The sequence below is a fragment of the Pseudorasbora parva genome, chromosome 2, assembly GCF_024679245.1.
Source record: "Pseudorasbora parva isolate DD20220531a chromosome 2, ASM2467924v1, whole genome shotgun sequence".
Classification (NCBI taxonomy): domain Eukaryota; kingdom Metazoa; phylum Chordata; class Actinopteri; order Cypriniformes; family Gobionidae; genus Pseudorasbora; species Pseudorasbora parva.
The window spans coordinates 37,845,852-37,857,879 of NC_090173.1; the positions used below are offsets into that span (position 1 = coordinate 37,845,852).

Consider the following 12,028-nt stretch of genomic DNA (forward strand, 5'->3'; position numbering starts at 1 on the left):
ATTTTTTTGTTCTTTTGATCTTGATTTCTAAAGTAAAATAGGAGAGCTATATAAGATAACATTTCCTTCAATAATTGAGAGAATGAGAAAGACTTTGCATGTGTGCATTACCATGCATATATAAACGGTTTAAAGGTGTCATGAACTGGCTTTTTTATTTTATACTGTTGTCTGAGCTCAACTAATGACGTTTTTGTGTTTTTTTACATTCAAAAACATCATAACTAATAAGGAATAGGCTATTTTCTACACTGGGTTTAAGGCTCTCTCCAAAACGTTGGGTTTTGATGGGCATGACGGACTGGAGACTTGGATTGGATAAGATTTGCATATTTAATGAGGTTACACTCCCCTGTCATATCTTGCCCCTGTCAGCTCAGTTCACATGAGGGAGGTTTTTTTAAAAAAAAGTGGCAACCGGAATGATTCTCTCGACCACAGGGCTCGTGAAAGTCTTTATCAAACAAACACAATTATTTATTTATCCACCCGCGATTGATTAGACAATTATTTTTGTATTACATGGCCCTCCCGATCGGTCGACATACGCGCACCCTTCAAATGTCAAGTCAAAAGAGAATGAACAGTGCAGATTGAGAAAGGAATATTATTTCACTATTTGAGATTAATCCGCCTACTGACTGGCTTACATTTTGGTAGCCTGTCTGAAAAACACATAGCCCCAGGAAGTTGGGCTATGTGAGCTCTGGCCCATACATATGTGAGTCCAGCATGCTAAAGGTATGTTCTGTTAGACATGTACACGTAATCAAAACGATCTATAACAATGCAATGCAATACTTTTACATATATAAAAAACACGTTTTACACACATAAGTGTGTTGCACCCAGTGATGGGCAGTAACGCGTTAGAAGTAACTGTAATCCAATTACTTTTTTCAAGTACCGAGTAAAGTAAGGGATTAAAATTGCAAAAAACAGTAATTAGATAACTGTTACTTTTTCCATCTTCGGAACACATATTTTATATTTAGTCCGAGGGCATATGCAAGTGTATGCACACTTTACTGTCCATGTCCAGAAAGGGAATAAAAACATCATCAAAGTAGTCCATATGAGACATCAGTTGGTTCATTAGAATCTCTTGAAGCATCAAAAATACATTTTGGTCAAAAAAATTACAAAAACTACGACTTTATTTAGCATTGTCTTCTCTTCCGGGTTTGTTTTCAATCCTCAAATAAAGATTCAAACGGTCATGAATCAGCAGATTGATTCATGATTCGGATTGCGTGTCAAACTGCAAAACTGCTGAAATCACCTGACATTGGCGATCCGAATCACATATCAATATGCTCCACCCCATGAGCAGCAGTTCATTTGCATTTAAAGGGACACACAAAAACAGCAAATGTTTTGCTCACCTTCAAAAAGTGACAATTTTTACATGCTATAAAAATGATCTGTGGGGTATTTTGAGCTAAAACTTCACATACACACTGTCACACACTGTCAACTATGGCATACATCTTATCATCAGAGACTTATTTTTAGGCAAATTTCTTTGTACTACAGTATGTAATATATAGTTGGTCTTACAAACAGAGTTAAGGAGGAGACCACTAAATCTTTTTTCACAGTCTCTTTCTGTCCTTCATGCCTGCACTCTCAACTCGGTTCTTGATCAAAGCTGGATATTTATGCATTCTGCTCAGCATGTGTTGTTTTTCCACTTTGTAGCTGTGGAAACGCCGGCAGGTTTTGGCGGGTGATCATCAAGTCTGGAATCAACAGCCGCAATCTGTAAATCTGTAAAGATATTACATTTCACATGGCAAATATTTGATTGATTCATTTCATTTTCAAAACTTTAATTAAACCAGCTTGCTTAATTATTGCGTTGAGCAGCCCAAACTGAAGTCAATAGTCATTTTTAACCAACAGTTGTTTGGTCATATGCAAATATATTTATCGCTGTAATATAGCAGCCGGGAACAAACTGATAATACATCATGTATCTTGTTAGAAGAGGCAAAGGAAAAATCTGAAGAGACTACACAAATAAAGAAATAAAATAAAGCAGGTGTGCTATAGATTGCTCTATGTGAGGACAAATATGAGTCTCTCAAAATAGGTGTTGTTGCCTCTCTCTCTCTCTCTCTCTCTCTCTCTCTCTCTCTCTCTCTCTCTCTCTCTCTCTCTCTCTCTTCTCTCTCTCTCTCTCTCTCTCTCTCTCTCTCTCTCTCTCTCTCGCTCTCTCTCTCTCTCTCTCTCTCCCCCCACCTCATTCTCCATCACCCTCTCCTCCATCACCCCCTTACAATGACCAGTTTTTCATCGGTATTATCTAAAGTGGAAGAAAAAAGATGCAAAGAGATAGACTGCAGAAAAGATAACATGGCTTTAAGTTCTTCTCATCTGTCTACTAAAGGCAAATGTCTGAAGACCTTTAGTTTATCTTACTGGTTCATCTTAACACACACACACACACACACACACACAAAGAAAAGTGCAACTGTCTATCAAGATATGTATATCACTAATGGGACACATTTGGTTGTATTTTATTTTGTGACTTCACTGCAATAAAGAGAGGAATATGGAACAGAGCGCTTCTGTCACACCTGAACTACGGCCCAATAATTGGCGACCTGATTTACAAACCACAGGACTTCGCACTTCTCTGTCAAGTTATATAACAAGATTTATATATTTCCCTCAGCATCCCTTTCAGTAAAAAAGTCAGTAAAAGAGGTTTACTGTAAATTCACAGCACAGCACACATTTAAGTTAAAAAACACTCTAAAGAAGGGAGTTTTTGAAATGATGCCATAAAAAAAAAAAAAATTGGTTACCCCAAAAAACTTTCAGTGTGTATTACAGAGGGTAGGTTTAGGAGAAGGGGGCAGTGGAGTATATTCAGTATATTACGTTTACAGCAAACTTTTATTTTTCTTAATATGACGAATATTTTAATGCTCAAAAGACCCTTTTTTCACTATCAAGAACCTTTTGTAAAAGGGCAAAATTAAACATTATTTAACTGTACAGTCATCAACGAATCCTGGAAAAAAATATATCATCCACAAAGATATTAAGCAGCAACTGTTTTCAATGTTGATTATAATAAGAAATGTGTATTGACCATCAATTTATCTTATTAAAATAATTTCTAAAGGATCATGTGACACTGAAGACTGGAGTAATGATACATTAAAGGTGCACTATATAGTATTTTTGCAGTAAAATATCCAAAAACCACTAGGCCAGTGTTATATATTTTGTTCAGTTTTGTACTTACAATATCCCAAATGTTTCCAACTATTTGTAAATTGTGAGAAAATTGTTATTTTAATTAAGGACCGGAACGTTTCAGCAGAGCATTTGAGGGAGTCACCTGTCAATCGTGTCATATCTGCGCTACCCTCGGTTTTATTCTGCAGAAGCGCTTTTCTCTTAGCAGTGTGAACATGTCACAGCAGCGCCGAGCGAACGCACAGAGGAACGTCAAAACATCATTTTAAACACACTTAAATGTATCTAATATGATAAACAGAGCTGCTTTACCTTATAATCATTTACCTTATAATCATGCACTTCTGCTTTTCGGGAGGGGGGGGGGGGGGGGGGGGTCATATGTTTTTGTGACATATGAGGACACAAATGTGTATAATGACATAGGTATTACAAGGAGAGGGTGTAATATGAGGATATTGGCCATGTCCCCACTTTTCAAGTGGACTCATGGGGACTCTAATTGAATGTCCCCATGTGGAAACTCGCTTATAAATCATACAGTTTTGTGTGATGGTAGGTCCCTACAAAGATAGCTAACCAGATGTGTGTGTTTGTATGAGACTCAGTGTAAAAGGAAACACACATACAACACATACACATCTAAACAGGACTGCAATTACAATTTTAATTGCCATCCGTACGTTTTTGAGTTTCACGTCTAGACATGCCATTTTTTACCACGTCTACAACAGCAGCCAGTTTCAGAGCCTCCAGTTCCTGTCCTTTTTCCTGTTTGTGTTTCTCTCTTTATTCTGTTTCTCTATACTCAAAGGCTTTAATTTGGAGTGACAGATTGTTATCTGGAGCAAACAATAAATTAGTATCACAATACTTCCAACATACAAATAAGAAATTATTCACCAACTCAACAGCAAACATTCACATCTCATCATTAACCTGCAGAGACACACAACACATTTTTTCTTACATTCCCCCACACACACCTACCTCATTACTGAGATACTGATGACAAATGTAGCGATAAATTGTGAAAAACTGAAGCCTTCTTCACAACCAAATACAGTCTATAATGAAGGTTTTCTTCCATCTGATGTCATTGATTATTCGGAATGAGAAATTAATGATTCTGGTTCTAAATCAGATTCTACTTAAAGGTTTTGGTTTCTTAAAAATATTGTTGGTTTTTGTTGGTTTAACTTAAAAAAGTAAGTAACCTGGTTGCCTTAAAATTGTGAGTTTATTGAAATTAAAAATTTGAGTTGATATAATGAAGGACATTTGTTTAATAAATAGAAACTCAAAATATTATTGTATCTAAACCACATAAAGAATGTGATAAATCATGAAAATAGCACTATTTGGCATGTTTCACTGAGTTATCAGAAATAAAACACACACACACAATTACCCAATATGCTTACAAAATATTTTAATAATATTTTAATAAAGGTTGTCGAATCTCAAAAAATGTTCATTGTATTAACTCAAAAATGTTATTTCAATGAACTCAAAATTTTAAGGCAACCAGGTAACTTTTTTTTCTAAATATTTTTTTACAGTGATAAGTACTTTGGAGGAAACACGAGTTATCTTCACAAACACAATGTGCATTTCAAAAGAAGTTCATCAAATAAAAGTATTTCATAATTTATTGTAATTCATGTTATTCCACACCCTTATGGTGTCGTCGTTTACCAATTTTCAACAGGGCTGCGTTCAGTGCCGAAAAAATGCTGAAAAACGTTTTTTTTTTAAATGGAAACGGTCCTGAGTTGAACGCCCTGTTCTGATGACGCAGGAGTTGCAACTATGACAGCTGAGAAGGCCATACTTTTTGTTCTTTTTCAAGAATGTTTGGAGCCTGATGAAATCGATATAAATGCGTGTTTAATTCTACAAAATACGCTCGATCTTACAGTCACTGCCCCACTTATCAAGTGAAGGGATTTGTGGAAACTGTGGTTCCTAATTATTGTTATCCAACATTTGCCTCACATTTCAGGATGAAAAAACAAACATTTCAGGTGAAGGATAATCCACTTCTTACCTCTGAGATTGTATTATGATCTACATGACCTTATTTTTATTGTTATTGGGCGTATCATTATTTACTGATCACTGTCTATATAAGCGTTTATGAAAGTGTCACTCCACAATACAATAGCAAAATATATAAATATGTATAGTATTGTTATATTACATTTACCAGTGTCTAGCACACCTTCCTATGGTAAGGATATGGGCCAGAAGACAATGCAACAAACGAGAGAAAACATCTCAAACCCGTTGCGCACCAGTTTGAGCATTGAACGTGCCCCAGGTGAAATCCAGTCATTTTGTTAGAAATTCACACAATCAAGTATTTCTCATGAGGGCAAAAGATTTCCACACGCAGATTTCCTCAACGGATTCAAGTTGGTCACTTGCATTCGCCATGTTGCGAAAATAATAAATAATAAATAAAAAAACGTTTTCATGAAACACAAGATGCATTTTGAAGAATCTTTATACAGCTCGTTTCATTACAATGACACTTTATTGTATGACATATCACAGCTGCCAAATTGAACAAAAATATCACCATAAAACTCTCCCAAAGCATAAATGCTGAAGAAATGACTTCAAATCGATTTAGACTACAATGTATTTGTCTTGAATTCAGTACAGTGTCATTCAACCAATGAGGACACACAATAGTGGTTTTAGTATTTCATAGCACTCTTCCTTTCTGTGCTGGAAGGGTCTTTCTTTCATCACATTTAGGGACACAAGAGCACAACTGAGCTAAAAATAATTTCTTATGTCATCGCACAGTAGATGCAGTAGCAGCGTCCTTTTTCCTGCACTGCTTCAGACTATTTAAGTATAGCTTTCCTTCCACAAATGGAACATCATGAATCATTTATATAAAATGAACCAGTTTTCGATTCCCATTTCCTATTTTGCCAATTTTTAATTGTTGTACATGACCAAAAATGACTGGTCATGTCCCCGTCTGGACTGTTGTACATGACCAAAAATGACTGGTCATGTCCCCGTCTGGACTGAGGGGGACATTTTTTTGCAAGCTGGATTCAAACACATCACCCACGTAAGCACTGCAGCTCAAAGTGTGAGCAACAAAGTCACGGCTTTCATTTTTTTCTTTATTAGCAGAATACTTTACAATGAACTTGTGTTCTCTTGTCTGTGAAACGTTTTGAGCTTTTAACTGTCTTCTGGAAACTAATACCCATCATATTTGGCAAGCTACAATTTGGTATGTTTGATATGGGAGGCATAAACGTACACTGCTGAAAGTATTGACTGGTCCCAGTGTGTGTGTGGCTGCTTGCAGCAGCTGTCATGGTGTGTTTCCATCAGTGCTTTAGCCTCTGGAGTGTGAGTGGAAGGTGGGGGGTCTTTGTGGCTGTGCTCTCCTGTTATAGATGGCTGTTAAGATGCCTGTGAGCCTGCGGGGGTCCTGATGACTGAATGAGGCTTCTCTCATCACCAGGCCTTTGAGAACGGATGATGCGGGTGGGGGGAAAATGAACACATCTTGTGCAACCAATATTACAGGCTAGCGAGGCACGGCTAATCAAACAAAATGACAGTGAACGTGTTAAATGTGTGTGTCCTGTGAGTCATGGCAATGCATTTTAAAGAAAGAAAAGAGGAAGGCTTCGAAATGGGGCTGTTATGCATAAAAAACACTTATCATGCATAGTCTATAGGCCTTAATAACTAGTGTGTTTTGTTTCAAATATTTTTGACAATGGACCTCTTGTTTTTACTCAAAGTTCTTCCTGCATGTACTCTTTTAGACGAGGCTAATCTTTAGAGAGTAATGAATGCCTGTAGAAGTGACATTGTCTGCAAATCCCTGATATGGATATTTGTGTGTGTGTGTGTGTGTGTGTGTGTGTGTGTGTGTGTGTGTGTGTGTGTGTGTGTGTGTGTGTGTGTGTGTGTGTGTGTGTGTGTGTGTGTGTGTGTGTGTGTGTGTGTGTGTGTGTGTGTGTGTGTGTGTGTGTGTGTGTGTGTGTGTGTGTGTGTGTGTTATGCAAATTACTAACAGTAAGCATGCAGTGCTTCATTTAGAATGATCTGTATTCATCTGCATAACAAAAAGGGTACAAATAAATTTGAATGTGCCAAACATTGTTAATACGGTGGAAATAAAACAACTGAATCAGCTTGGTCTAGGTGACTTTTTAAAAGATTAAAGATGTCTTCATTCAACACTACTTTTGATTATCTCTATTGTACTCTGTTGAAACACAACTGATCTTTTAATTTCCCTCTCTTTCCCTAATTTCCCTTCTCTTTCTCTTTCCCTCTCTTTTAGAAGAGACAGCATTCGAGGCAGGAGTGAGGGTGCAGATCCACAGTCAGGCGGAGCCACCCTTTGTACATGAGCTGGGCTTTGGAGTTGCCCCAGGCTTTCAGACTTTCGTGGCTACCCAAGAGCAGAGAGTAAGTGAGCTTTGACCTTACATCTTACTTGCTGATTTCACCTCTCATTGCCACCACTAGGTATTTGTCATCCTCATAAATATTTTGGTCTCTCAGGCCTCACTTATACCTGGCATTAGCATTAAAGGGTTATATGATCACAAGAGATCAGTGATAACCATATTTAAACAACATTCTTTCACATTTGCATCTTATTGGTAGTGTAAATGCTAATGCATTCTGATGCATCTCACACAACAGCCAAGGACCACTGACTCACTAAACCAAAACAAGTTTGCGCAGGTTAATAAAAGGGAGCATGTGTTCTAGAGCGGTAGTCAGTTCCACCTTTATTGAGTCCAAGTCAAGTCCAAGTCCAGGACTACTCGAGACCTAGTCCAGACCGTGTCCAAAGAGGTTCGAGTACAAAGAGGTAACAGTGGATCAAATTTTTCATTTTTATTTTTACTTTAGGTGTAGCAATTTCATTAAAGTCACATAAAACTGAAAGGCAACTTCATATTTCAGTATTTTTATTACAGTGTAACATTCATGACCTTTTAATTATCCTAAAGATTCAATAGTACAAAGAAACCAAAATTACAAGGAGCATTTCAGTAGTCCTCCTAAACAAGTCTTTGTCTGTGTGTGCATGCGTGTGATCACAAGTTTTTGTTTTTTGTTTTTTTGTTTTTTTTGGGGGGGGGTCTTTCTTTTTTGCAATGATGATGACTTGTTATAAATAAATAAATAAATAAATACATGTTTTTTAATTCACTAAAGGACTACATTGTAATACATTACAATTGCATTAAAATATTTGAAGATTTTAATCTATATATATATATCTATAGTATATTCTTAGATATAGTATAGTATAGTCTTCTTACTCAGAAGGTTAATTTCACGTACTTACATTTACATAGGTAACTTTAGCTGTTGTAAACTCGCTTCTTCACTTCACCACGATTGATGTGTGTTTGTGTGTGTGTGCCCGTGCTCATCAGCTACAGAGAGTCTGCAGCCCCACAGCCTGTTTAATGTTTCAGTGCCCATCTCTATAATCATGTCGCAATACAATGAAAATACGATTTATCTTTCAGCCCTAATTTCTAACCTCATGAAAAGACTCCGCTGCGCGCCGACATTGTGTCTGTGGTCAAAATGACTATTAGTGCAGAGCACACACGCAGAACCAAGCATAAGACGCAGCCAGGTGACCAATGCAAATGCCCGTTCTACATGGATTGTGAATTAAACCAATAACGTTATCTGTTTTCTGAACAAGCCCGTAAAAAAAACATATATTGCAGGACTACAATATTTGGTCCAGTGATCAAGTCCGAGTGAAAATCCAATGAGTTCAAGACAAGTCTGAGACATTAGAAAGCTACAGCACTAATGTGTTTTGTTTCATGTGCAATGTTTCTATTTAGTCAACTCCCTCAGGGTGCTCGATCTTAAGGGAACATTATATTTTTTGTGTGTCTGACTGTCTGTTTGTGTATGTGCGTGAGGTGAAACTCGGTGCATAGGCCTACTAATAGTTTTGGGAAGTCCTTTGAGTTATATATTGGCTACTCACTATGACATCTACATTACTTCTTTTTTAGTTATTCTATTGTTTTTGTTTTTGTTTTTTTGTTCTCTAATTTGCTTTACTTTGTCTTTGTTGTGCTGATTTTGTGTAGATTTAATATCTCTGTGACCTTGCTGGCAGTTTGACTACCATTTGTTTGCAACCACTTTCATTGAGTAAACTAGTAAGCACAGTGCCTAGCATGCCTAGCAATTATGGTTTTGTGATAAAAATCAAATATGATTTCCATCAACCAACAATCAATAATTGTTGGTTCAAAGGTAGTAGTTTACTGCTAATTCAAAGGTTTTACACATTAAGAAATATTATGTTGTTTTCAGTCATCTGAATGGTGTTTATTCACTTGCAATGAAGAATGTTTTAATGTTTTCTATAATACATGTTTTAATTGCGTATGATGCAGGTCAACCCCTTCAGTGTAAACTTCAGAGAGAATCCTCATGTTCATTGGCAGTCTCCTCTGTAAATACTCTACAGTGTATGGTTTGGTGATGCAGAGATAGTTTTCAAAGAAGATTGACAAAAATGATTGCTAAATACAGAGTATCCTAATGACCCCCAAGTTGCTTCTGTTTTTGTTGGACAGGTAAGGAAATTCAAAAAGTGTAAACCACTTTCTAATGTCAGTGAAATTTTTATAAACCTCAAGAGATGATCATGCCGATCCACATTAGAAGATGGTAGTGCTGCTTTTAACACCATTGTGGTTTTGAAAGCTACTTAAAATACACAAAGAACTGTGGAGGAAAAAAACATATTGTATGCATGATATTTATCCACTATATAAAGATAAACCCAGTGGACACATGAAAATGTATTGGCCCAGCTGGTTGAGTAATGGATTTTTTTTTTTAAACAACGAACAGAGTAAGATTCATGACCACTAGCATATTTCAGGTTACTACAAGTTTATTTGGCATTTCTTTGCTGCTGATTGTGCTTACGGACTAGGTGACCAGAAGTCAGTTTTTTGGTGTTTTGACCCCGACTGGAGCTGTCCTTAGAAATGTCCCCATTTTACAGCTTGTTCAAAACAAACCACAAAAAACCCATACCAACATACAGCAGCTTGCTGGTTATAACAGCAATCATGTAATTATAAAATGTTAAAATATTTGTTAAATAGTTTTATTTATCATATCATATTTAGGTTGTTTAATTTTTGTAATATGTTTTTGTAAATTCATAATTTTGTCATAATATTGTTTCGAACAGCTTGCTATTTGTTTACTATTAACTGTTTTGTTTTTAGTTTTTTGCATGTACAGTGAATTGTATTAAAACCAAATGTCTATTTCAGAAATCTGGTCAGCTTATTATGGAATATTACTGGTTTGTGTTTAATTATGCTAATTGTTATGTTTAGGTGGCTGTTAAACTGAAATACAGGCTAATGACAGTGTGTTAATAACCTCATTCCTCTATAGTTTTGGTGTGTAATTAGGTTTATGAACATTATGAGTGTTTGGCCAGCATTTGGAGTGTGCATTTTATTCAGCTATTAGAGCTCTTAGTGGCACAATAGTATATTGAGATCACTGGCACAAATCCACTTTTAACAACTTTGTTGTTTTTTCTTTGTTGAGTCGATTGCATCTGTCTGGTCATGGCAGACAGGCTACCCTGTAATATGTTTAAAGGTGTGATGGATGGATGGATGGATGGATGGATGGACGGGTGGTAATTTGTACAGTAATATAATTACACTATTGAATATGTAATTAGTAAATAATTCATTACTTTTTTAGAGTAACTCACCCAACACTGCATGGTCCAGAAAATGTTTTGCTTTATTTAGTCCTGAAATGCTTGTTAAAAGTTTATTGTGTACGTTTTATGTAAGATTTCCAACATATTTTCATCACAAGAAACCAATTTGCGCTAACCCTTTCTTTATCTACACCTTTATCTGGACTTGTGTACTCTTTTAGAGTTACAAAATAACATGAATTTGGTTTACTGAAGTAATAATCTCCAAAAGCTCCTGTAATTTCCCCCTAGAACAAAAAAATATCTGTACCATCTGCAAATAAAACTAATTGTATTATCTTAATATATTCCTTTCTATTAAGTTTTCATTCCAATCTCTAGATGACAATGAATCTGGAATTTCTTCTGCCTATTTTGGTCCAACTCTCACAAAAGATTGTTGAATCTATTAACCACATCATCCATATTGTCCTTTATAGGATGTTGGGGATGATGCATATGCAGCTGTTGTTGTTTCTGTCAGAGATTTTGCAGCCTTCGCCTTGCCTGCTGTTATCTAAGAGTATGAGGGTGGTGTTCACTTATCTGCTGTAGTGTCCAGGTTAGGGAGGGTATCAACATCTCTCCTCTGGGCTGCTTTTATCTGTCAGGGTCTCCTGCTCTCTTACCTTCTGTTATCTGCTATCTGCTCTCTCTCTCTCTCGCTCTCTCTCTCGCTCTCTCACTCTTTCTCTTGATCTCGGGCTGTTTTGTTTCCATAACGTCTTCTTTCAAACTAGTGAAAATAACACATAGAGAGGACATATTAAAGGCAATTTTCTTAAAAACGAGGAGCCAGAAATCAGTAGCACTTAAATACATCAACTTTCTAGTTTTATTCCTATCTATATTCTGAGCATTTTGTTCATAGTTCATTTGCCTGATTTATGACACTTTTTTTTCCAGCTGTTGAAAGTTTCTGATTTATGATGTGATTTAAAAAAAAGGATATCCAGAATTTTTAACTTTCAATTTTAGATTTTAATTTTAGATTTCTGTTCTGGAAATGTGTGCAATGTACAT

The 12,028-nt window shown here is 36.3% G+C and overlaps 1 protein-coding gene across 6 annotated transcripts in view; it reads left to right on the forward strand.

Moving 5' to 3' along the window:
• Window positions 1–12,028, forward strand: part of asic2 (acid-sensing (proton-gated) ion channel 2) — a 468,092-nt gene that overhangs the window by 425,026 nt on the left and 31,038 nt on the right. For all 6 annotated transcript variants that reach the window (XM_067419151.1, XM_067419141.1, XM_067419132.1 and 3 more), the window contains one exon: window positions 7,550–7,677. In XM_067419151.1, coding sequence (XP_067275252.1) covers window positions 7,550–7,677 — 128 coding nt within the window. The remainder of the gene's footprint in view (window positions 1–7,549; window positions 7,678–12,028) is intronic.